Source organism: Python bivittatus, unplaced genomic scaffold (assembly GCF_059951505.1).
Source record: "Python bivittatus isolate LINGU-HERP-01145 unplaced genomic scaffold, Pbiv_v1 ctg000850_np1212, whole genome shotgun sequence".
NCBI classification, from domain to species: Eukaryota; Metazoa; Chordata; class Lepidosauria; order Squamata; family Pythonidae; genus Python; species Python bivittatus.
Window position 1 is genome coordinate 25,979,797 of NW_028277112.1, and position 27,227 is coordinate 26,007,023.

At 37.4% G+C, this 27,227-nt stretch overlaps 1 protein-coding gene across 3 annotated transcripts in view; it reads left to right on the plus strand.

Moving 5' to 3' along the window:
* Window positions 1-9,301, plus strand: part of PRDM6 (PR/SET domain 6) — a 98,883-nt gene extending 89,582 nt beyond the window's left edge. For 2 of the 3 annotated variants that reach the window (XM_088130114.1, XM_088130112.1), the window contains 2 exons: window positions 1,146-1,322; window positions 6,768-9,301. In XM_088130114.1, coding sequence (XP_087986240.1) covers window positions 1,146-1,322; window positions 6,768-6,882 — 292 coding nt within the window. In that variant the 3' untranslated portion in view covers window positions 6,883-9,301. The remainder of the gene's footprint in view (window positions 1-1,145; window positions 1,323-6,767) is intronic. The other variant, XM_088130113.1, reaches the window with a different exon arrangement.
* The last annotated feature ends 17,926 nt before the right edge of the window (window positions 9,302-27,227 follow it).

Consider the following 27,227-nt stretch of genomic DNA (forward strand, 5'->3'; position numbering starts at 1 on the left):
CCAAAGTGAAACATTATAGATTCTGCACAAATGGCTACAAAATCCGGATTATATATCTCCCCTCCCCCTGACTGGCATAATCACATGCAAAACAAATCTACACATGCTTCAGCATTTATATTGTTGAGATGTTTATCTACCCGAAAAAACTTCTACACTACCAATAAGTTTTATATTTATAATGTTAGAAGTAACACACTTATTCTGTTTGTTTTTTGCCCTTGCTCTAACAGCATTTGCACCTACTGAGTACAGGGCTGGAAGGGGACTGCTTGTATACATACATTGGTATTATTAATAGAAAGGCACATCCAGACCATGTACATGAGTCCTTAGTGTAACAGTGGCACTACTGAATGAGGAGCACAAACAGGAGGTCATCAGGACCACATGTAGCAAAATAAAGTCAAACAGCACCTAATCCTAGCTTCCAATATATTAAGTAATTCTAACCTGTTCTAGGAGTCTTCTAGAATTAATGAATAAAGTCTGTATCTAGATTCCATAGGCACTGATAATATTTAGCATAGAAGGGTTATTACATTCAGCAGTAAAAGCTTTCAAATGAAAGATTGAATTCCAGACTGAGACCATTCTCCAAGTCCCTGATTTATTTAGCATGGCCTACCTTAGGGATTCCAAACAGAAAATAATTGGAGCACCTTGTTGGATTCTTTGAGTATATGTAACAACTATATTGCACATTCTCAGAAGAATCAATGATGCTACTGTTTGTAGATGGTAATAAGCTTAATGTTTTTTTGTGAGGAAGGGAGGGACATTTTTTTTTCATGAGGACCTTATATGAAACTGAGGTTCCCTACTTTTTTTTTAAATGACTATATAGAAACACATCCCTAACTTGATGTCCCCCAGCTGTATTGGATTTTGGTAATATCTAGCCAGTGTAGCTATTGACAGTGCTTGCTAGGGGTTATAGGGGATTATATTTAACTCATGTGGAGGACATCAGTAGGGAAGATAAGAAGGAGAAAATGTCAAAGTTTAAGAAGGCTCACTATTAAATTCCCTTTTGAAATAAGCAATCAAAGCTTGGCGGCACCACCCAAATGATTTTCCATGTGCTGCAGTTTAAAAAGCAAAAAGAAAGTAGTGATCACATTGGGTGTTTCTATTTTCTGCAGGCCCTATCAGTGTGGACACTGCTCCCAATCCTTCTCCCAACCTTCAGAGCTCCGGAACCACGTAGTCACTCACTCCAGTGACAGACCTTTCAAGTGTGGCTATTGCGGTCGTGCCTTTGCTGGTGCTACTACACTCAACAATCATATCCGGACACACACAGGGGAGAAACCCTTTAAGTAAGTAACCAAAAGCTCAGATGAGCAGGAAGGGAATTAGAACTCTAGGCTAAATCAGTAGATACCACCCTTTCCGAGATGTCCTGTGAACCTGGCTGTGTGTGCTCCTTCTTTATTTCAGTGGCATTTGTTCAGGAGAAAGATATGTAGACAACAATTAACTTGCTAGTTGAGTCCTTAGATTATGACAGTACTCATATATTTTTAACTCTACCTCTACTTTTATTTCTACCTCTGCCTCCCTCATCTATCTATATCTTACTTACATAATCCTGTAATTTCACCAGAAAATGGTGGTTTTTTTTTTTTTAATTTACAGTAACAATCTTTCCAGTAATATTATATAAGAATGCCAAATAGATGAAAGGATTTTTCAAGGATATGCTATGTACAGGATATTAGAGACAATCAAAGTAGGGAACGATTAGTGAATATCAAAGCAACAAAAATAGTGATTGCATACTTTAAGATAGAAGTATTTCAGATAGAAAAAAAACTACATCAGCATATAGTTATATTATTTTATAATATGTAGCAATTTTAAGGACAAGTAATATTTTAGAGTTTAATTCAGGGGTGGAAAACATGGCTTGTGGATATTGAGTTACAAATTATGTTCGTTTTGGCCTAGGGTGATGCTCACCAGGGCTGATGAGAGTTGTAGTTCAACAATATCCATAGAGCCATAGATGTAATCAAAGCCATTCTGGTTCAGTTGTCCCTTCAGGGCTTTTAGTAAGTTGCCTCCCAAAACCAGCCAAGAGGGGCCAGATATCAGTATGGAGGAATGAAAAGCAGCCGAAAGGGGTTAGTAAGTCTATCCTCCTATAGTATCCTCCATTACACACATACACACACACACACACACACTGCCCCACTGTAGTTGATTTGAATTCCCTACTCAGATTTGGCTGCTTTGCAAGATTTGGTTGAGATGGACATCTTAGGTTTGGGGTGCCTATGAAAACAAGGTTTGTTGTTGATTATTTATATTTTAAGTAGTTCATATAAATCAAGTAAGTTTGAAAGAACACATTTTTTGATGATCACATAACTTATGTTTGTAACTGATTCTTCTATTAATTGTGGGATAGCCAGTTTGGTGTAGTGGTTAAGGCATCAGGCTAGAAACCGGGAGACCATGAGTTCTAGTCCTGCCTTGGCACGAAGCCAGCTGGGTGATCTTGGGCCAGCCACACTCTCTCAGCCCTAGGAAGGAGGCCATGGCAAACCACTTCTGAAAAGCCTTGCCAAGAAAACTGCAGGGACTAGTCCAGGCAGTCACCAGGAGTCAAAAACTGACTCAGAGGCACACACACACACTAATTGTGGAGGGAAGTTGCAACTAAAATATTCTTATATTGATGGTAATACCAAGGTATCACTTTAGAAATCATATCACATGTTCCACATCAGATTCTGTTTGTAGAATGGTTTTGTTGCATAGCTTTCGGCAGCTACTATCATATTCAGGTGAAATACTAGCAATGTTCCATAACTTTGTTTTACGTGTGGCCCAAATCTTGCTAAGAAGCATGCATTCACTGACGCTACATTCTGTCACTTCATATGATTGCTCTGGCATATAAACCAAGTAAGAAATTACCTTGTGTCTAGCATACTATAGTATGAGAGATAACTACCAACTTACTTAAGTTTCATACAAATCATGGTTGGCCATCTCGCAGGGATGTCCAGAGTGTGAAGAGAAGGAGGCAAGACTCCATGTTTTTCAAAATCCAACTCAATCAGTGTTCAGCTTGAGACTAGAATGACACAATAGTGCCATGTCAACAAATGCCGCCTACTGAACCATTACACTGGATTAATACACCCAATGGAAAGGGAAGCCAAAAACTAGCAATTCAGATTGATTTTATGTAGTTGCTGTGTAAATAGATTTTAGTAATTAATTGTACAGGCTTCCGGGTCAAAATGGAAAATAGATTTCTTTTAATGTTAAGATGTTACTTATATGTAACCTTGTTGACTCCATTTACTTTCCACCCCCATAACATTCTGTTTTTGTCATGTTTCCAATAAAGCTGCAGTTTGCACCACTAAGAGCCAGTACTACATTTTTTTTCCTTTACATTTTCTTTCTCTTTTGTATTTTCTAAAACATCTGAATTAATCTGGAGTGGTTTCAGTACAGTTCCATCCATGAAACAAACTGCTTAGCTACCTAGAACCTATTCCATTAGATACATGTGAATCACATGGATTTTATTTGTTCTATGACTTTAAGGTCATAGGACTTTAAGGTGCAGGATTTTTACATAGAGAATTTACCAATATTCAATGTATGTATTGTAGTTACAATTAATATTAAGACATTATGCAATGAAAAAGTAATTGTGAGAGGTCCAATTTTAATGCATTGTTATACTCTAAGTTGGAAATGATAGTAGTATTTTGTGTAAGACCAGAATCTTTACTCAAAAGATATATTACATCTTAATTTAGAGAATAGTATTTATAAGAGTTTATAATCTATGAAATAATAAATTGAAATAATTTAGTTCAATAGCCTGTTACTGTACCTTCTCAAAAGTTTCATCATTCCAGTGAATGTGGGTACATATCAAAATATAAATACATACTATTATATTATATTATATTATATTATATTATATTATATTATATTATATTATTAATTATAAAACTCACACAAATAAAAACACACATTTGAGATTTGCTTCAGACAGAAGGAAAAACTGAATTTACCAGTTGGCTACACTAGAGATGTAGAATGGTCACCATGAATATTAGTTTGTATGGAGGGTTTATTTATCTATTTAATTGTTGCATCATTAGTAACCCCAAATCTCCAAGTATCATTTTATCTTGTTTCAGTTGGTAGTTCTTTTGGACTTAAACTAGTTATGGTCATTCCTTTAAATTTGGATGCATTATGAATGCTACGTGGAAATTACTTGAAATATGTTTGGTATGGTATCACTAATATAGGAGCAAGTTTTTACTTTATGATCCAGGATAACTTGTTCTTCATTTCATAAGTTTTCAGTTTTCAGTTGCGCCTTCAGTATATAATACTATGTTTGTTATTAATTCACTAATGAGAAGGTGAGAACCAGTTTGGTGTGTGGTTAAAATATCAGGCTAGAAACCTGATGAAACCATCTAGGTAACCTTAAGCAAGTCACTCTTTCTGCCCTGAAAAGAAAACAATGGCAATCCATGTCTGAAAAATCTTCTAAGAAAACTGCACAGATTTGTCCAGGCAATTTCCAGGAGTCAACATAGACTTGGAGGATAGATGATAGATAGATAGATAGATAGATAGATAGATAGATAGATAGATAGATAGATAGAAAGATGGATAGAATATATGTGTGTGCGTGTGTGTGTGTGTATGCATGTGTGTGTGTGTGTGTGTGTGTGTATGAAATGTATGTTTTACAAATAATATATCTGTAGCTATGTTGGTATAGAAAAGAGAAAGAAAAAAATTCAAATCTAAGTGGAGGTCACTGCATTGTATTATAGAAACTAAGCCTAAAAATGAATTGATTTCAAGGTCTTCATAATGAAAAAAAAATATCATAATTTGCAAGTTTATCAAGCAATGAAAGGTAGTATATTTTGACACACTAATCCAGTAACTAATCAGTTTTCTAATAAACAATCAGCAATACACTAATGTGTCATCAGCATTTCAGGAACTCTGGAGAGAGGAAGATCTGCACATAGACGTTAATGAATACACCAGAAATCATTAGATGATCAATACTTCTGAGTTATTTTCATTGAGCTGATAGGTCTGATACATTAGAGCTGACATTTTACATTTGTCAAGATCACAGTGCAGTTTTTAACAGTAGGGCAGGCTGCTAAAATATTCCAAGAGAAACAATCAAAGAAACATAATTTAAAGATCTTGACATCTTAGACTGGAAGTAGAGATCAGATGAATGAATTTGTAACATTCGGGCCATAGGCTTCTCAAACCATAATTTTCTTTTTTAAAAAAATTACACATACTTTATACCATTCTGAAATTATATATACTTATAAATGGCTCTTGATGTATCCATAATGAGCTAATTCATTTTCTATATAATGTTTACAATGGAAAGAAGATACACTTGAGCAGCATCTCCTTAATAAAGTTTTTTTTTCATCAGGATATCTTGGATTATGAGCAGGTATCTTAAATCACTGTTAATTAATATGATTCTATCAACATTACATTAAAGCTGTAGTTTTGTCATTCACAAGCATTTCCTTTGTAAACTCAATTGAAATTCATGGGATATAATCAAGAAGTTCTTATGCAGGCTTTACTCATTCCAATACAAGAGCGATCTGTGACAGTTTTGCTCAGCCTGGTATGATTCTGATGCTTAATTCCACACTCAGCATGCAGTCCAACATATCTGGAGAGCATCTAGTTGGAGAAAGTGATCTAGGACAGATTTCTTGCTATCTATCTATCTATCTATCTATCTATCTATCTATCTATCTATCTATCTATCTATTTTTTTTCCTGGCTATAAACTTGAGAGCTAAAATTGTAAGAGTTGAATTATTGAGAGGGCACTAGGTTGGGGAATGCTTGTTCAGATGGACCTTACTGAAAAGACTACTTACATCCTATAGATTCTGCAAGTGTTAAACACTGTTACCAAGTATCTATACTGAATATTAAGTCAAATTATTGAAGGGCCAAAGTTTGGAAAATATATTCTTATCTAAAAGAGGTCAAGTTGTCTCTCTTTGAATTACATACATCCCTTGGATGTTTGCACAGAAACCCTGCATCTTAATGTATTCATTATCTCAGCTTATCATGTAAATCCATGAGGAGAAATGGCAATGGAACATGCAATGCTGAGATTTGGGATTCTCTCACTGACCATTTCAGCAATATACTGATTCCATAATACCATTTTTTACAGTATGTTTTTAACCATGATAACCCTCCTTATATCATCTTGGCTAAACAGTAATCTCAGACAAATACAGAAAGTGATTATTGTTTCCCAGTTTCATGATTGTTCCAATAGGTAAGACTCCTGGTTTTAAATTAGCAGGAGGTGAAATTCTATTTGTCATCAATTTCTCCGAGGGATTACAGAGTAGAAAACTGCAGACAAGCTGCTTCTTTGATGGCTCACTCCTAAAAATCTCTTTTTGTTCTTTATCTATTTGAACTGACAGTGATCAGAGCTGCAGTAGGACAGGCCTCTCTAGAGAAATCACCTTCCCCTGTCTATTGACAGATTCCCTTGTTCTGAATCAGACAGGCCTTGTCCCATCATAGGCATCAGGGCCTTGGAAGTAGCCACCAATTAAACCTCTTGAGCCGGTAAAATCTGAAGCCACTTTTGAGTGTCTGTTCTGATTAGGCATGATAAGACGAAGCCCAGTGCCCCCCAGGAGCAGCTCCCTGGTCTCAATTTTCTCTCTTGCTTTTTCCAGGTGCGAAAGGTGTGAGAGGAGCTTCACCCAAGCCACCCAGCTGAGTCGACACCAGAGGATGCCCAATGAGTGCAAGCCAATAACAGAGAGCACAGAATCAATTGAAGTGGATTAACTGATTGACTGGTTGGAATTAAACTGCAAGGAAAGTCATGATTAAATGTCACGGACACTTAAGCAAAACCAAAGATTTCCTCTGAGCAACTTTCAATCAGTCCCAGAAAACCAAGAGCAGTAATAAAATAAGTAAGATGTTAAGAGATATTGATCCTGGCATGGAAGCGAAACCAAGAAAGAGATTATTTATTTATGACTAAGAATGAGACTGATTTCAATGGACAAGAAATCCAAGCCTTCTAGCATTTCCAGCCCTTTCCTCATCATGTATTGCTTTATTTCTAAAAGCTTTTATAATTGCTATTTAATACCAAAGCAACAAACATCAAGGGCTTTTCTGCCCATAACTATGACTGCGAATGCACAGGGACTTGTTTATTGTTGCACCTTTTTCTTCAGCACGACTCAGTGGACCCAAGTATACGTTCCTGACGGGGTTCCGTTGGATTGCCGTGCTTTTGACTTGACTGTAATTTAAAAAGACTGAATGACAAGAGAGAGAAGGTGATCCAGGACCATCTTTGCCCTCCTCTGACTAATGGACATTTCATTTCCATGGGTTCAGAATTCACATTTTGTGCACTTTTTTGTATAAATGTTTCATTAGCCAGTATGGCATTGGCCAAGGAGATCCCAGAAAGGTTAAATAACTCTGTATATAGATATATGTTGTAAAATATCCATAAGGAAAGCATTTGAAATATGTAGAGTTTTCAAAAACTGTCCTCTTTAATGAATGAGACATATTATTCATAATTGATGAATAATAATTTCAGTGAAATAGTGACACTCTCTTATCTAAAGGTATCATGCTTGAAATCATAAATATTAAAAATGGTATAGCAAGAAGAAGTCTTTACTTTCATTATAAAGAAGAAAAATCAGTACAATTTGTCCATGTTTAAAATTTTTACAAACATCCACACAATGCAGAAATAGGTTCATGCTATATAGCTATCACACAGGATAAATTCAGTTCCAATTTTCTGTTGTACAACATAGATACAGGCAGTCTAGATATTGACTGCCACATGGACAGAGAGCTAAATTCATTCCTGAACCCAGCCATTTGGTATGATTGAAGTATCTCCCGATGTACAAAAAGCTCAGTCTTAAGATGTTCTGAGCTTATTCCACTCTATGGGCGTATAGTATTCTCAAGTGCTTTCCCAATTTCTTGTAATAAAGTCCTGCCATATTAAGTGGTTATGTGGGGCAAATGTGCATTAGATGACCAATTTTAAATTTATGTTGAAGCATCTTATTTGTATTAATCTCAGCTGACCATGCTGGCAGGAGGACTTTATATTAAAGATTGAACTCATCATCATTCCCGTCACTTCAGAGTAATATTTATTCCTTGCAGGTCCTCTGAGAGAGCCAACAAGATCTGGGCCGCTTCCAGCTTTTAGGGCCTTTAAAACTGAAAACACATGAAAGCGTGCAAGGCACCAAAAAAGAATAAGACATAAGCTGAATGTTGTAGCAAATGTAGCAAAAAACTAATCTAAGGCCAGGTAAGATGGCCTTCCTACCCTGCCCATGACTGGCCCTAGTTCCTTCCCTTGATTTTTGTGGTTTGTGGGGTTAGCCCAATATCAAAGGTTACATTTACAATGTTGAATTAAAAAGTAACAAAAACAGAACAAAAGGTTTATAAAGGCCACTTTTGGTGTTGATGATAAAGATGCACAGACACTTAGTCAAATCAACAAATTAATAAAATCAAATACAAGATGTATTGCTGGTGTGTCATACAAATGTCCTTTATTGTAGTTCTTGGGATGGCCTGAGATGATGATGATGATCATCATCATCATCATCACCATCACCATATGGTCACAGATTACTTTGTACAAACCAATTTTGAAGGTCATCACTGGCATGGTCCCAGCTTCAGTTGTAATTGCCATTTTTGCCTTTAGAACCCTACCTCATTACCTCATGATTGAAAACATGACTATATAATTCATAAGCCTCTTGAGTTAATGTATTGGCTCTTTAGAAAAGTAACTAGCACCTCTGTCCCATTAAACATATAGTATTAAAGAGCTGAAATTTGTGTATTTCATACCTTTTAATCACATTTTTCTATTTCAAGGGTAGCAGACAAAAATATATAAATATGAATAAACATAAAATTGAAATAACGAAGTAACAATAATAAAGGTTCTAGAAGAAACTCTTGCCTGGCCTTGCATATCTCTAGGAAGTCAGTGTTAGCTTCATTTGTTGACTTTGATGGCCATAAGGACCTAGTGCTGTTAGCACCCAAAAACTCCAATGGATTTTCTGTTCTGGAGGGGGGTTGGAAATTTCACAGCAGTCCCAAAGTGCATACTAGAGTATTTAGCAGTGCTTTTCTAACACTGGGAGGCCTGAGGGCTTGATCAGTGAATTTCTTCAACGCAATATGTAAAACACTTCCTGCTCCATCCAGGGCACTAGAGAATCTTTCCTTCTTATTTTGTACTTTGTTTCCAGCTGATTAAGATCACTCCAACTCAATTGGCATGTTTAGCTTGTGGAATGCATAATGATTAGAAGTATCAATGCATCTCTTTAAGTGCTTTTTAGAACTCTACAAAAGATTTTAGAACATCTAGTCTTCTCTGAGCTCTATACACTTGGGTTTAGCTAAGCTTTGTACTGAGGAAATCAGTGGTGAACTTCCCTTAACAAAAATGTCTGCCTTTAACCAATTTTCATAAATGTAGCTTGTGTTTCAATCTGGGAAAGTAGGCCAGTTATGTGTGCTTCCCATTTTCAGTGTGTTGTTTACTGTCCTCTTTTCTTTTCAAGTGCAAGGTTAAAAATTAGATTATGTTAATCTGTTGCAGAAAAAAAGGCATTAGAGCACTATTACACCACCTTAAAAGCAGCACGTATTTATTGGATATAATTTATTGTGCCACCAAATCTCCTTTTTCAGACTAATAAAGTGGTCACAAAGCTTTATGTTATAATAGGATTGTTTTTTACATCAGACTTCCCATTGTTTTAATTAATGCAAAGAAGAATAAAGTACCCAAATCAGGTGAATAAAGAAGACATGAATTTTTATATATACATTTTAACAAAACAATCCTATACATTTCAGTTCAAAAGTAAGCTTTGTTGAGTTAAATGGAAACGAACTCTCAGATACACTACATGCACACAGCCATGAAGTCACCAAGAGTCAAGTCCTTTAGGGCTTCAACGGGTTGACAAAAACCTTTATGAACTTGTACAAAGCCTTCTATAAATATAAAACCTATTTGGATCTGCCATTATTTTTGTCCTGCAGTCAGAAGGAAGATAACTTTTGGATCTAAGTCAAGACAATTATTAGTAAATGTATGAGCATAATAAAATTCATAGTAAAAGTCTCTACTTTTGGTAGCTTTCATGCTAAATATATTATCCGGAGGTAAACCTCATTGATTTCAAAGACATCTAAACCATATTCTACCACAAGAATACTTTTTTTTTCAGGCGCAACTTGTATCATGTTAAATTTTGAAGGAAGAAAGCCAGATTGACTTCAAGGAAGCTGGTTGTAGAATGAGTGACAGCAGCATAATCAACAACATTGCTTCTGCATAATGTGTCTCCTGGCATGTTTTTGTGTTAAGATAAGGCAGTCACTTCTTGCAGGATTTGGAGGGCAGATCTGTTCAAAATAGCTTATAATGGTCATACTTAAGGAATCCAAAGTGTTTGGTAAGTAAGAAATTTGTTTTTACTGATTTCTAGGACAAATATCAATTTAAATTTAAATCCTAGCCGTTCTGCCTCACTGGTGTGCATCAATAAACACCACCAGACGATACAGAAGATGCAATTTTCTCCAGTTTTGATCGTATTAGAATCAAAAGACATACATACATAAGCAATAAATTGCAATGTTAATTTACTTATTTCTGGAGCAAAATTATAAGGCTGTAGAATATGCTGGGGGTTAACAGTTTCCCTAATTTGATGGTACTAATGCAATGCTGTGCACAATAACACCACAGACAACTATTCCAAACCTTTATGTTTTACAATTTGAAGTAAACCGAATTTACTTCTGAAGCATAGAAAACATCTCCCCACAAACTTGAACTGCATTTCCCAGAACTCTCCTGTCAGCACAGACAATTCTAATGTGAATTTGGGGCATGCCAGACTTGAAGAGGCTGTTTTAATTCCAAGCCACAGATGAGTCCTGCACAGGGGTGTCTGCAGGGAGGGCCGGGGGTGTCAGAAAAAATTAAGATGGGGGCTAAAAAGGAATGTGGAGATAACTCTGATGAAGGAATGGATGAACCGTTAAGGGAGGAAAAAATGAGAACTCAGTCCTGGAAAGTAGAACACATGAGAAAGGAATTTAACATAATCCTGACTTGATTCTGTTCAGTATAAGAAGGAAGAGGCTGAAACTCTGGCAGGTTTTCAAGATTGATGTCAGCCCTTCGAGGTAGGCCAGGTGAGGAAACAGACAACACAAGTATTCCGGGAATGCTACTTTATTGTTGCAGGGTATAACAACAGAATCTTGAAAGCCTGCCAGAGTCATTCCTACCACTACAAACAATAGAATTATTGCAAAAGATGATCATAATGCAAAGTGTGTGATTAATCTGACAATTAATAAAATAAATAGGGAAATATTTCAGTGACTAGGTAAGTATTACATATGATACTCAAAGCTCTAACACAGGCTTAAACAGAGAGGTCTGCTAAGTCACAATGTTAAGTCTCTGTGTAATGATATCGCTGTGCAAATGATGCAAATTATATAATTTGTGTCATTGGGCTGATGATGTCATGGTGATGTCATGGTGCAAGTGATGTGACTTGCTTTTCCTGCCTCTGTAGATGTTCATGGACATAAGCAACCCAGTGCCACGCAGACATTTTGGGCTTCAACTCTTCATCAGCCCAAACCAAAATAGCCAGTGGCAGGGAAGCATGGGAGCTGTAGGCTAGACTCTGGAGAATGCACACCAGATTGCCTGTCTTTAGAACAGCTATTGATATCATTGAGAAACTGACCAGTCAGAATTTCCCCAGCTGTGTAGAACAGGCAAAGGAAACCTGTGCAAAAGGTAGGGAGTGGCATTACTCCGAAGACTGGATTTTTTTCCGGATACGGATGATTTCTTTCTTTTTTATTATTGTTTTGCTGTTTTATTACTTTTAATACTATAAGCTGTCCAGCCTTAATGGAGTTGGGTAGCCGCTAAATCTAATAAAATCATTAATTAATAATAAGAGTATAGTCACTGAGGTAACGCATGTTTTTGAGGAATATTGACAATGCCTCCGCTTTGATAGCCTTTTGTTGTTCTTTTCCAAAAGCATTAAAAGAGACGGCTGGTCATTTATAGCCATGTGCCTTTCCTATCTTATCCAAGTACTTGACAGTACATAGTACAGTTCCTGAGGAAGCCAGCGTCTGTGTTTTTCTTTTCTTTCATTGTAGTAGCAGTGATAACCAATCTCTTTAAAAATCCATGGCAATTCATGAAAGACTTCAGCATGCAAAAGGCTGGCCATTTTTTACATGAGATGACATTCAGTTAAAATGTGTTCTGCAGGTAACAAAAGGCATATTCTGAATGATCCATGGATGCTGGTTCTAAATGTGGGCATTCAACATTTCCCCCCAATACTAAAATACAGTGACATACTGTAGCAGTCTCAAGGAAGGTATTTTTAGAGGGGAAGGAGAAAGGCACGTACCTGATTTTACTCTTATGGACCTCATGTATTTCTAGGCCCTTGTTGACATGGTTATATTAGTGCAGTTCATCTCAACATATTAGATGTATCCAGACATGCAAATTCCTCATTCAGTAATAAAGGTGGGAATGAATGTCTCCCCTCCCCCCCTCAGATCATTCTCTTTGTTCTTCATGAATTAGAGGCAAATATCTGCAGGGTGAAATTTTTTAAAAAATGTTTTGTTTCCCTGCTTCCAAAGTAGAGAAGAGTCCCAACTAAGACAGCTGCCTCCCACCAGGGGTGTCCAGGGGTGGGATGGCGGGATATCAAAGTCAAAGTGGCCACCACAGCTGTGCAGGTGAAACCCTGTCACTGCTTCTAGCCACTGGCAGCTCATTCCTATTCACTTTTCCTCAGCAGTAAATGCATATAGGATTCAGTGTGAGTTACTCTTAGGCGCATAACTTCACAGCCTCAATTTGAGAACTGTTAGGATTAAATCTTACATTACGTTGTGATGATGTGGTAATATTGCCATTTCAAATGAAGGTGCCAGTTTTTTAAGAATGCACCCTCCTGAGAGGGGATATTCCCTCCATAATTTGAAAGAATGCTCAAGTGTAGGAATTCCATTCGATGAAATAGATGCTAGTTGTCACCAGATGAAGTGCATTCCCTTAGAACACAGGGACATTCCATTCACCACTCAAAATTGAAGTGACAAAATCATCTGAGTGATCTCTACTTCTGAGAGACTGTAATTGGCTCTAAATCTTCCAGAGATTTTCAACAGCTAATATATGCACAAAGAAGTTCTAAATAATACCCAACCTGCAAGCATGTTGATTCAGTGAAGTTTGTCCTTTATAAAATTCTCTCTAGAAAACTGAAGGTAGGAAATGATAGCTTCAAATTATGACATTATATGAGCAGCAAGTATTATGCCAAAACTTAGATTTTATTAGTAACATCATGTACTGGAAAGAAAAAATGGAGAGCTATATGTTTTAAAAATGCCCTAAAAGAAAAGCAAAAAAAGTAATCCTTGCATTATGGACAAAATTAAGTACAGGATACGACTTAATTCAATGTTTGCATATTATAAGAGAGAGGGAATGAGGAGAAAAGGAAAAAAGGGGCTATCCTAAAAAGTTGATATCAAAGACATAGGATATAGAAAATAAGATTATTTGGAAAAAAGAAACAATGAAAAGCATGTTTGCTCAGTACTGAAAAATGGAAAGATTATGGAAGATGAATGTGCACTTTGCTATAGTCCCAGCTTAGTAAAACTGGGCCACATGGCCCCCTATTTATATACTGTATGTACATTTGCAATTCTAATAAAGCAATGTAGGTTTTTAATTGTACAACTAGACGGTGCTACCTATACATGTTTGGCAGGGAAAACATTTCTATAATTGTGAACTCTTGCCTGAAGGCCTTATATTTTAAATATATTTAATACAGGTAGTCCTCAAGTTACGACCACTCGTTCAGTGATCGTTCAAATTTACGATAGCGTTGAATGAGGGGGACTTATGACCAGTCTGCAAAGTTGCAGCCATTGCAGCATCCCTGTGATCATGTAATTGCGATCTGGGTGCTCGGTGCCTGACTCACAATTACAATGTTGCAAACCATGGTCACGTGATTGCGATTTCTGACGTTCCCTGCCAGCTTCTCACCAGCAAAGTCAGTGGGGAAGCCATCACAAAGTCAGAAGCTGCTCCCACTCGCACTGCTGTTTTGCCTGCCTGCACTCCATAGCGGTTGCCTGCAGCACCCCCTGCCCCCTGTGGCATCTGTGCACCCGCCTGGGCTCTGGAGCACCTGGCTGTGGCAACCCCAGCCCCCCCAACACCTGTATACCTGTCAGTTATGCTTGCCTGGGACTCCCACCTCTTTCCACTTAATGACCCATGTGGTCCTGGGGTTATGACAGCAACTGGGACTGCAGGATTGCTGTTGCTATGCAGTATGGTCACTTGACAGTGTGCTTTACAACCCCATCACTTAGCAACGGAAATTCTGGTCCCAATTCCTTTCGTAACTTGAGGACTACCTGTATATAAAAAAGAGACCCAGTTTTGTGTAGTGGTTAAGCACCAGGCTAGAAACTGGTAGACTATGAATTCTTGTCCTGCCTTAGGCATCAAGCCAGTTGGGCAACCCTGGGCCGGTCACTCTCTCTCAACCCAATATAAAAAACATTCCTTTCCTGGTTCTCTGCAGTGTTTATCTTTCTTGTTATTCTGTTCATCATGAACCAAGCACACTTTGGATCAGTTGTTGTTGGAGCCTAATCGAGATGACAGTGTAATTAGTTCCTTGATTCTGAATATTTTGAAGTCACTTAGATTTTACTTGTTTGCCTTGATCCAGCTAGAGCAATGGCATAGCAGAAGCAGCTTATGACTATGATTTCCATTTAGAAAACTTGATCCATTCACAAATGGATTTGCATTTGAAGCACCATTTAGATTGTCAGGAAATTCATCACATTCTCTGTTCTGAATGAAGGAGGATTCAGATTCAACCATTTTTTGGTTCCTCTTTCGTTGAATGTATATCTTGCATACTTAGGAATAGTCTAACATTTTAGTTAAAAGGGAATCAGTTTCTTCAATACGTTGGTAGCAGGGACATAGGAAACTCTATTTACATACTGAATTTTTATATAACAGGGAGTGATTTTGGGATTTCAGCTGGTAGTAGTTCCAGCCCACAGAGCCAAGGGCAAAGGATTGTGGAAGCTATGTTTCAGATCAACTGGAATCTCAAAAAGATAATGTAATATACATGATAATTCCCATGCTTTTTTTAATATAGCAAATGATCTTGGAATCAACATGCTCTGAATGTGTATAAACAAAGTTATAAAGAAATAATTCCTTCAAAAAGTACTAATGTTGTGCCATACATATTAGAAAAATATGTTTTTATGTTGTGATAGTGTTCTAAATTACACATTGAAAGAATGAAGAAGTGCATAAAGGTTAAAAATGAAACACAATGAGGAGGCAAAATGCTAAAGTGAGTGGAGTGAACTACTAAAAATATTGCTGCGTTGGTGTATGTGGTGGAATCTCCCTAAAAATGTTGTGTTCGCAAAATAAAATAAACAATACTCTTAAGAAAAGCTATAATTTTCTGCTGCTAAAGTTTTCTAACAAGAAAGGAAGATATTTATAAAATAGAAATTGATAGATTGATTACATGCCATCAAGCTGTTGTTGACTCTTAGTAACCACATAGATAGATTTTCTCCATGACAATCTGTCCCTAACCTGGTCTTTCAGGACTTTTAACAGCACACCCGTCACCACTGTAACTGAGTCCATCCACCTTGCTGCTGGTTATCCTCTTCTTCTCTTTCCTTCCATAGTTCCCAACATGAGAGCCTTTTCCAGAGAGCTGGGTCTTCTTATAATGTGCCCAAAGTAGGACTCACTAGCCTGTAAAATAGGATACACTGAGCCTGTAAACTAGAAAAGCCTTTGCAAACGCGATCCTTTGGCAGTCTGAAGTGATCCAATCCATTGACCAAGTGTACGTCATATCTCAGGACTTCACAATCAACATGGCTCTTCTTCAAAAGCAACAACATTTTTGCACCCAGTACATTTAGTGTATATGTATTTGCATTGAGAGGCTCAACACTATTTCATCCTGTGCATAGCCAGCGTGTTTGAATAGGAAACAATAGAAGAGAATATGTGAAGCTCCCGGTTGAACTGTGGAGTCCTTGGGGTTCTCTGAGCTTGGTTGTTTTCTTGCAAACGTTTCGTTAGCAGGCTAGGTAACATCTTCAGTGCTAGAATGGAGTGGAGTTTGCTCTCTGTTACAGTGGCTTGCCCTGCATGTGTTGGTGTCTGCCTGCCCCCCCCCCCCCGCAGTAGTTCCTTGATTAAGGTATTGTTTACTGCTTGATTGTATGTCTGGTGATAATCTTGGTGTTAATCTCTGCTTATTTGGGTGATGATTGCTGGTGAGGAGATGTTCTGGTCTTTTGTTTCCTTTTTATTGTCTCTTTTGAATAGTGTGCAGATATTGTTTATCTCTATGTGCCTGTTGATGGCTACCTTGTCTGAATACCAAGCTTCCAGGAATTCCCTCGCATTTTTGGATTTAGCTTGGTCAAAGATCCTGACAGTTTCCTAGTTGAAACTATGGTTAAGTCTGTTTTCATTGTGTCTTCTGACTGCTAGTTGGTGTTGATGGATGTGCTCTGCTAGCCTTCTGCCTGTCTGTCCTATATAGTTGCTGTTACAGTCCTTACACTGTATGTTGTAGATGACTCCTGTTTTTTCTTCTTGGGCTACTGGGTCTTTTGGTTTACTTAAGATGTTTTGGAGGGCCTTAGTTGGTTTGTGTGCTACAGAGATGCCATGTGGTTGTAACAGTCTGTTAGTTGTTTCTGAGATGTTTCTGATGTATGGCAGTGTTATCCTTTTCATAGCTTGTGTTGATTGTGCTGTAGTAGGTTGGGTGGTCAGGCACTTTTTGATAAAATTGCATGGATATCCATTTTGTTGGAAGATGTTGTATAGGTAGTCTGTTTCCTTTTTCTGCAGTTCTGGGTTGCTGCAGTGTGTTTGTGCTCTTTTGAATAATGTTCTTACACAATTCCTCTTGTGGGAAGTTTGGTTGTTACTTTGGTAATGGAGCACTTGGTTAGTGTGGGTTGTTTTCTGATAGACTTGAGTTTCTAATTTGCTGTTGTTTCCTCTGCTGATGAGGATATCCAGGAAGGGTAGTGTGTTGCTGTTTTCTTCCTCTCTGATCAATTTTATTCGTTTGAAGATGTTGTTGATAGTTTCATGTGTCTTCTCTAGTTGTTCCTTTTTTATTATAACAAAGGTGTCATCTACATACTGGATCCATCCTTTTGGTTGTATGCATGGAAGTGCTATAGTTTCTAGGTGTTGCATTACAATCTGCTATGAGTCCTGAGAGTGGTGATCCCATGGGTATGCCTCTGATTTGTTGGTGTGTTTGTCCATCAAACTGAAAATAGGTAGTGAGGCAGAGGTTGATGAGGTCCATGATTCTGGGCATTTTGACCTTGGTGTATTTGGTTAGGTCAGGTGTGTTGTGTAGTACTGCTGACATGGATTCTTTTGCTAGTTCTGGGTTTGTGGATGTAAAGAGTGCTGTGACATCAAATGAGACCACAATTTCATCTTCATCTATCTGTACATCTTTGATTTTCTGGAGGCACTGTAGTGAGGAGTTGATTCACTGTTTTCTGTGAGATATCCAAGCTTTTTTGTCAGTTCTTTCACTATGTTGTACGTTGGAGTCCCTGGTAAAGATACAGTTGGTCGGAGAGGTATGTCGGGCTTGTGTATTTTTGGTTGTCCATAGAAATGTGGGAGGATGGGTCCGCTGCTTTACATCTGCCACTGTTCTTCTTTTTTGATCTGGCCTTTCTTGGTTAGCTCATTAAGGGTTCTCTTGATTAGGTTGTCTAGTTTCTGTAATGGGTTGGTGTTAACTGGGATGTAGGTCTCTTTGTCCTCTAATAACTTTTTGGCTTTTTGCAAGTATTGTGATTTATCCATAATAACTGTGGTTTGGCCTTTTTCTGCTGGGAGGATGATGATGGTTTGGTCCTTCCTTAGGCTTTTGAGGGCTGCTCTGTCCTCTGCTTTGAGTTGGTGCTGATACTGTGTTCTTCTGATCTGTGGTATGATTATCTGCCTTATGTTTTCTTGGGTCTCTGTGTTAAGTCCTGTAGTTTTAAATGCTGCTTCTAAGGCTGCACAGAATTCTAGCTGATTAGCATTGTCCATGTTATAGTTGAGGCCTTTCAGGAGGTTATTGTGTTCTGTAGTGGATAGTGGTTGGCTGGACATGTTGATTACCCATTCAGGTTCAGGTACCTCTTTGTTTCTGGGGTTTAGTTTGAGCAGTTTAGTTTAGTTTTTCTTTTCTCAGCTTGTCTTAGGGATCTGGTCTTGATGATGGTTGTCAGTATTTGTGTGCTCTGGGGTCATGGTTTGTTCCAGTTGCTCCTTGAGGTTGTCTATGGTATGCTGGTATTTGTTAAGTCTGAGGTTTGCATCCACGATCATTAGTCGTATCAATTTACGGCCGCTTTGTTGCACTATTTTCCATCCCGCTGTGCAGTTTATTGGAGGTTTGTATCTGACTCTGGTGGGCAGGGTATGCTGTCGTAGGCATTCATGCAGAAAGAATAGTTGTCCTTGGTGGAGGTTTGCCTGAATACAAATTTCTCCCATCTGCATGCTTTCTGAAGCATTTGTCGTCCATATGTGGCATCAATAGGAAACATCTATCTGTATCCTATGGGGACTTCCTGGCCCTTCTCTGTATGAAAGTTTGCTCCATTCAGCCTGTGTTTTCACTCATTGAAAGACCCCATGCATCTTAGTAATGGAATTCATTGGGGGTTATTCTTAAGGAGTACATCCTCCGGATATCCCTGGCTTCCATAGGCATCAAACAAATACTTATGAAATTAACAAAGTGCTATGTCATTACCTGCTTCTTAAGATGGTATATTATAAAAATTTTTTTTAAATATTGAAATATTTATGAGACATGGTCACTATGTGTAATGTGTAATGTCTTGGATTCAAAAATGAAAAGGAGATTTGGATCATGTGAGGACATATACCTAGCATCTGCCTATAACTCCTTTAATCAAATGCATCTTTTCCTGGAACTGTGTGGCAGGCAGCCACATAATCCGAGGAAAAGATGTAGCTGACTTAGAGATCCACAGAGAGATGCTACATGAACACTCCCCAAACACTTCAAAGCATATTTCTACCTGCAGATTCAGAGTGCTGCAAGGTCCTATCAGTCACAAATATTTTCCCAAGCCTCATTAATTCTGGTGGTTTGTGCCCTTTTCTTTGGATTTCTTCTATTTAAGCTTACAAATGCACACACACATTTATTGGTAAACATCCTTTCCTTAGTTCTGGCTCATTTCATGATTTTGTATGTAACTCAGACAATCAGAATAAAATGAAATATTCATTGATTAAGTGAACAGATTACTAAAGTGTATGCTCTGTTGTCCTTAGAATAATGACTTTGTAATTCAAATGGTAAAAAGGTACTTGTTTTTTTTCTAAAAAGCAATTAAATAATATTTCAAATATGTTCATTTTGTAACTGTAAATAATTAAGATATGCATGTAGTGGCATTTTTGTGTTAGAAGATGTGAGATCACACCACTGTAATAAAAACTCCCACTCTTTCATGAGAAAAATGCAGTGTAAATACGTTTGGTTAATAAAATATTTCTCTCCTTATGATATTATTATTTGTCATTAACCATCATGTAAAATTCACAATGAAATGCTTGAGTATAGAAACTAGGAAAAACTCACAGTGTATCAATATTCAACACTATGCACTTAGAAATGCATTAATCATTGTGTCCTGAAAGGACTACTCTCTGCATCATTTCTCTTGTAACAAAATCCTCAGCTATTTGAAAGTAAACCATTAATGTATCTTTGACCTCAAAAGAACTGCTGTCATTTTCTTCTGTGTGTGATGTAACAATGAAATAGAAAGGTTCCCTTTCAAATTCAGAATTCTCCCAAATAGGCATTGCAACCAGATTACTGTAGGTCAGTGGTCCGTGCTTACAATTATCCTTAACTCATATTTTAATCACTTAAAAGTAATTATAACACAGTAATAGTTGTCCAGTTCACAACAAATAATGCTCCTGGAGAGAGTTCAGGGTCATTAGAGAGAATGTATTAGAGAAATCTTCCTCAGAGTATTTTACTGTAAAAAATCAATATGGAAAATAAAACCCATTTGCCTAGCTGAACCCTGACTGGCATCATGCCACTATCTCACCCTCAGTCTCAGTTTCTCCAAGGGATGGCTTTGTTGCCCCATCTCTACAGTGGTCAGTTGTCCCCCCACCCCCCAGCAAAGGAAGAAGGAGGGTAGTGGTGGGAAGCTGGCCAAATGTTTTTTTTTTTTTTTTTTTTGCCCACTTCCATTGGCCCAGCTGGAGAGAATCACTGGACAGTTCTAGGGGTTGACTGAGCACACAGTGGAAAAATTTCTGTGTTAATGTACAACTTTTTGGAAAGATTTGAGGGTTCAGCTTGACTGCGGTTTGGAAGTGCCAGAAGGTCCTGGACTTCTTTTTAAAAACAGGCTAAAAGCAGGCTTCTGATGTGACAAGGCAAAAAGAGGTCCACTTTTAGCCTTGCCTGGAACGAAGGTGTTTTTTAATTCAACATCTTACAATCCTTTCACCTCTTGAGTGATCCTAATTTAAAAGGATCACCATCTAGTGGCTCAAGGCCGAAATTCAAGCTGTGCTTGTTACCTGATCTCACGTTTTAAAGGAAACCAAATCTCAATGCTCTAGCCATGCTCCCCTCTGAGGGACCTTCACTGCCTTGTAGAACCTGCTTTCATTGCAGCCATATATGTCAAGAAGTAATGATTAGTGCATTAACTCACCACTCATGCCACTTGAAAAAACACTACTTCAGTCTGTGAACAGTATGTCATTTTTGTTTTGTTTCGTTTCGTTCCTCGTGTTATATGACCTTTTGTATAAGCACCAGAACCACCACGGCAGAATAATTGTATAAAACTACTGTACTTGAGAAAATAACCAGGTAATTGGCCAACAGACAGCCTGCTGGTTTACAAGTGGCCTGGCTAGTCAATCATCCAAAGTTAGGCAGCTTTCATTATGCCAGCAGAGTTCTTGAAAGCAAGAAATTGTATGGATTCGGGCTGCAGGAGATTATATCTCAGCCCTCCCCCTCAACCTGGGCAATCAGTCATAAACTAATGAGACACAAATGGTTCACATGGGAGGTAAGAATTAAGTCTGTTCTTCAGGAGTCTCAGAAGAACCCAGATTCTTGAGTTCACCTTCTCACCTTTGAAAGGCGGCAAAGGAAATGATGGCAAGAGTTAATCACGGATTTTGGAACCACAGGCAGGTAACCTGGAATAGGTTGACTGAAACTGGTTTAGGATGAACTCTTTGCAGTTATTTAGACTACTTTTCCTAGCAGACCAACAGGAGTACTCAAAAGCAATGAGTTTCAGTACTGCAATTTCAGTTCTCCTGGTTGTGATCATTTAAAACACAGTAGCACAGTGAAATAAGCAAAACCCATAATTATATGTCCATGGTACCTGTATATTTAGGGTAAGTAGGAATATGGCAATTTTTTATTCTTGTTCTTTTGTTTGCTGTTGTTTTATTATTTGTATTATTTGCTCTTTTTAACTACTAGCTCTGTGGAATGGAAATTTCTGCTGGTTCTGCATCATATCTGTAAAACTAAATTGCTGCTTAGTGTTCTAGAATATATATTAATAAAATATAAAGACAACTAACAATAGTAAATATATATTATATTTACACACACACACATACACACACACACATATATTTACTTATTTACATGCAATATATTATTATAGCTAGAGATATAGTTTTTGGACATTTTGAAACCATGGAAAAATCCACCTTTTCTGTAATTTTTAATGGATATTTTAAGGGAAAATAGAAATATAAAGAATATCCATTTTTGCCACCCTATTTTAAGTTCTCTTTGGTGTCCTCTAGTGGTGGTCTGCATTTTTGCAGGCCTACCAGCACCTGCACAAATATTTGAGGTAATGGATTAATAAACATGTAAATGTATCCAAATTAACATGTTTCTCTTATTATACTTGGAAATCCAGCCACCCAAGTATTCTGAATTTAGACTCTTCCTCGTAGTCACATTTTTAGAAAAATAGTTGAGGTAAAATGGGAAAACAAGACAATTACTGCACAAGAGCTTTGCCTTCAAATGTTCATTCAGTCTCATTTTATGAGCTATCACTAAAACCAGCAGTTTTTCTTTCCTCTTAGTCTGAGACTTAAAATGAAGTTTCGCTCAGATTTTGACAAGCTTCTCCACCCTTCCATATGTTGTTTGTCTGTATGTGGGAACTATAGTGCTCCAATACCATTCTAAAATCTTTCTGTTACATCTTCTTGAAAAACATTTAGAGAAGAATAAAGGATAACACTATATAAGCGCCTTGTCTTATTGAATTCATTATTCTCAAAGACAGTATTCATTTGGCTTATAATTCTTTCCAGTTGTATTTTTTTTTTCAGAAAAAAACAAAAAGTCAAAAGAAAAACTTGGAGGGGAGTAGGGGAAAGATCTTAGTTTTTTTCTGGATTTGGGTGAACTATTGGATTACAAGCTCAACATGTCCCAACAGTGTTATGCACTGCAAAGAAGGCCAATGACATCTTGAGGAACATCTCGAGGAGTATAAAGTCCAGATCACAGGAAGTAATTATCCCTCTCTACTCTGCCTTTGTCAGGCCTCACTTGGAATATTGCATTCATTTCTGTACACCCCAGTTTAAAAAAGACATTGATAACCTGGAGCAAGTCCAGAGAAGGGCTACCAAGATGCTGAAAGGCCTGGAAACAGATCCTATGAGGAACAGTTAAAAGACCTAGGTAAGTTTAGCTTGAAGAAGAGAAGGTTGAGAGGGGACAGCTGTCTTCAGATATCTGAAGGGCTGTCACATTGTAGAGGGTTTGGGCTTATTCTCACTTGCTCCCAAGGTAAAGCTAGAATTAATGGGATGAAACTTCAAGTATGTAGATATGGATTAGACACTAGGAAGAACTTACTGATGATAAAAGCTTTCAATCACTGGAATAGGTTACAGCATGGAGTAGTTTATTCTCCTTCACTGGAGGTTTTCAATCAGAGGCTGGATAGTCATCTACAGAGAATGGTGTAGTGAATCCTGCAGTGTTCAGGGAGTTAGATGACCCCTTAGGTGCTTTCCAATGATTCTGTGTCAGGACAATTGTTGGCCCCTAAGTGACTGTAAGCCACAAGCACTCTAAACCAGTGTTTCTCAACCTCAGCAACTTTAAGGTGTGTGGACTTCAACTCCCAGAATTCCCCAGCCAGCATGCTGGGAGTTGAAGTCCACACATCTTAAAGTGGCTGAGGTTGAGAAACACTGTTCCAATTGCTCTAATCTCCCCATAGCTATTCGTTTTCCTTTAATTTCCCATTTGACTCTTACACATCTCAATCATGATCTCACTGTTCCACACAGTATCCCTCCTCATTTAGTTACATCAAGTGAACTTTCTAAGAAAAGAGCTCTCTTTTGTTTGCATTGGCACAGGACATCAGTGGAATAAATTTTCTTTCCATAATCTCGGCATTCATGGCCATGACTCATATTATAATAGTCAACTAAAACCTGAACTCAGGCCTTTTTTTTAATTCAAGAAGCACAGTGTGATTTGGCCACCTTAGGTTAGCAAAGTGATGGAGCTGTCATGCTGAATCTATTTAAGAGTGTCCTCCTCTTAAGAACTGGAAATTATTTGTACTGTGGGTTTTTTACCCCCCTTTTGGTGTGTGGTTTGAAAAAAAAATCAATAGCTGAACCACTAAAAAGACAGGAAATTCAAAATTAATGTTCCACTTAGAAAGTATAATGAAAAGTATGGGAACACATAGCTATAGTTACTGAGCAAGCTTTGCTGTGGCTTTTATCCACCTTCTACATTATGGGAAGATGAAAGTATTAATGCAGATGTGAAATAATATAGCTCCACGAAAATTAGTAAAAACCATCAGCTTAAATTTGCAGGTCTCTTAGTCTATAGTTGCTTTTCCTAATCATGTGTCTTCCAGGTGTGCAATTCACAGCCAGCCTGGCCAACCTGCACGGCATAAAGATGGGGAATAGTTCTAGAACACTCTTACTTTCTTGGGTAAGACATGAATTAACAATAGTCGCACAGCAGCTGTTGCTTGCAGATAGGCAGATAGACAGACAGATAGATAAGAAATATTCTCTTTTTTAATGACAGGCAGTATTGTGTTAGATTTTTTTGAAGGTCTATTTGCTGTATTTCCAGAGACCTGCCCTTCAAAGGTTTTCAAAGTTACCTTTCTGGCCCCATACCCATATCTTCTATCCACTTTTCTTGCATCTATATCCTTAAGCCCTTGTTCCTCCTTTTCCCCCCAGTCACTATTCATCCTAAAATCCCTTAGTATTTGAAGTCTCCCTGGGCTATTGGTAAATACTTTAACCAATTCTTTTGGTCCAGACTATGAAATTTCTCTCTTCAGCCATGTTTAAAGGAAAATATACATTTCCTTTTAAAATACTCGATTAATGGTGTGTACCTGTGTGCATTTATTTGTATATAGTATCTAAGATAATTAGATTTGTCTTACATATTTTTTCTTGATTTAATTTTTTTCAGACTTAACTGAAATGGTAAGAAGCTTTCTAGATTTCCAGAAACAAAATTAGGGCTAGGCCAGTAGCCCAATTGACTTTGGATGATTCAGGGACACAAGTCTGAATGTCAATTCAGAAAATTCAAATTCTTTTATCTCCTGTCATCCTAGAGATGAAAATGGCCATAACTTATTCTTGTTCATGGATTTGGATATATCTGAAGATATGATAAGCACATTTCAGATAGATAGATGCAAGAGTTTTTAAATTTGTCAGTAACTTCAATATTTCTTGAAGAAAATAGATGAAACTTACATGTAAAACATCAAATCTGTCCCATTCCATACAAATAAGCCAATATTACTGTTCAACAGCATGAGCTTGCAAGTTTTAAAAAATTTATGTATTCTTATTCTTATTATTCAATTATTATGAAAATGGCATATAGCAGAGAGATTATTCTATTTCAGGATCCTGCAAAATTTCAGAAGTTTAAATGCAGTGATACTGAGGAAAGGGATTTTTGGCGAGTGGAGAATAACAGATGTTGTAATGTCAAGACAAGAACCTGCCAAATTTCAGAAGGCTCAGTGCAAGCACAAGTTAATTAAAATGAATGAAAAACAGCATGACAAAGTATCCTATCTTCTTTTGATACTCTGGCACTCAGCTCTCCAAGGTTTTTAAAGCCTTGTCAAAGGACAGAGACATTTTGTCCTCCCAACTGATCTCACAGCAAGCATGGATTTGGTACACAGTGCTCAATTTGGGCACAGGTCGGGGGCCAGGATTTTCCAAACAGGATGCCAGGGTACCACCTTCTCAGTTCCCACAGATTCCTCTAAAATTTTCCCATGCTACTTCAGAAGAAAGCCTTTCTCCAGTTTGGAGGAAGAGTCAGTGTATCTCAAAACACTGTGTCATGTTCCTGTTAGTCACACCTTTATGTTCTCCACTGCCTCTTCTATTAAACTGTAAGCATAAATCTTTTGGAAGGGTTCACAAGTCATTAAAAAAAAAAAAATTGTGATGTACACTGATGGAATTTATACCTAACTCAACAAATAAATGTCCTAAAATTATTATTTCTCCATTGTCTCCTAGCAATGATTGTAGATCTGTATTATGGAAACTATGTTTTATTTTTCTGAAAATCTTGGTTCTGGTGTGCCTGTGTTGTGTGAATAGCACCAGGTCCTGAAGACCCCCAGTATAAGCTGTTGAGGTGGGGGAACTGAAACTCTTCTTTTTAAAACTGAAAGAAGAGTTAACACTAATATACTGTACAGCTTCTAAAGTTTGATACTATACTTATAAAATGTTAGATAGTTGTATACCTAAACAGAGCTTTCACTTTGATAAAACTGCCAGTGATCACCTCTTGAAGAGAAGATGAATGATCCTGCTAAGCCTTCTCAAACCAATTTCTGAAAAGGACCAATGGCCAAAAACAGTACAAATAAATTATACTTTTGAGAGCAAGTCTAACAGTACTGGGCTATACATAAATACTTTGGAATGTAAACTATTGTCTGGATTTTTTTCCACTTTTATCTTAGGCAGTTAACAAATGGTTGCCAACAGGGAGTCACAAATGTTATTTGAAGATAGGTTGGTCATGATTTATTTTCTTGAGCTTGGTAGTGATGAAAGATTTTTACAGTAATTGTGCACTGCAAGTATTTACTTACACTGTTTAACTACCAAATATTGTTTTAGGCAAAGCCAAATTAAATAAGTCAGAATTAAGGTCTATTAAATCATAAAAACAAAGATAACAACTTATTTCAATCATTTTTTTGCTCAGAAAAAGCAGTTTTGAAAATTATGAATGCATCTTCTCTATTGTCCCCCCCCCCCTTTTGGAACAACATAATCTGAAAAACATGACATCTTTATCATTTGTACTTTAGATCCTAATTACCCTCAGCTATAACAAGAGTTATACACCTGAATCTTTTTTTTTTTTTTTTGGCTGTACCCCAAACTCCCCAGAAATTCTGCATCTAAATTTTGTCAACAAACTACTGAGAAACAGCAATACAATTAGGCATGGGGTTTTTTATATCCAGTATTTAAGGTGTTATTTAGCTTCACAAATTCAACTTCCCCCCCCCCCAACTTTCCTGAAAACCAAGCCCTGAACATTCAGCTTGGATGACATCACTAAATCATCATCCTTCACACAGCAGACCTCAGTTGCACCCAAATGTTACCTGCCACTGAACTATAAGAATACATGGAAAAATAACATTAAAATGTCTAGAATTTAAGGTGCTGGTTTGATGTATTAAATGATTTGGTCCAAGGTACCTCCTTCCATATAAACAGTCTCATAATTTCTTACTATACTTTTACTCCTTATTATACATTGCAG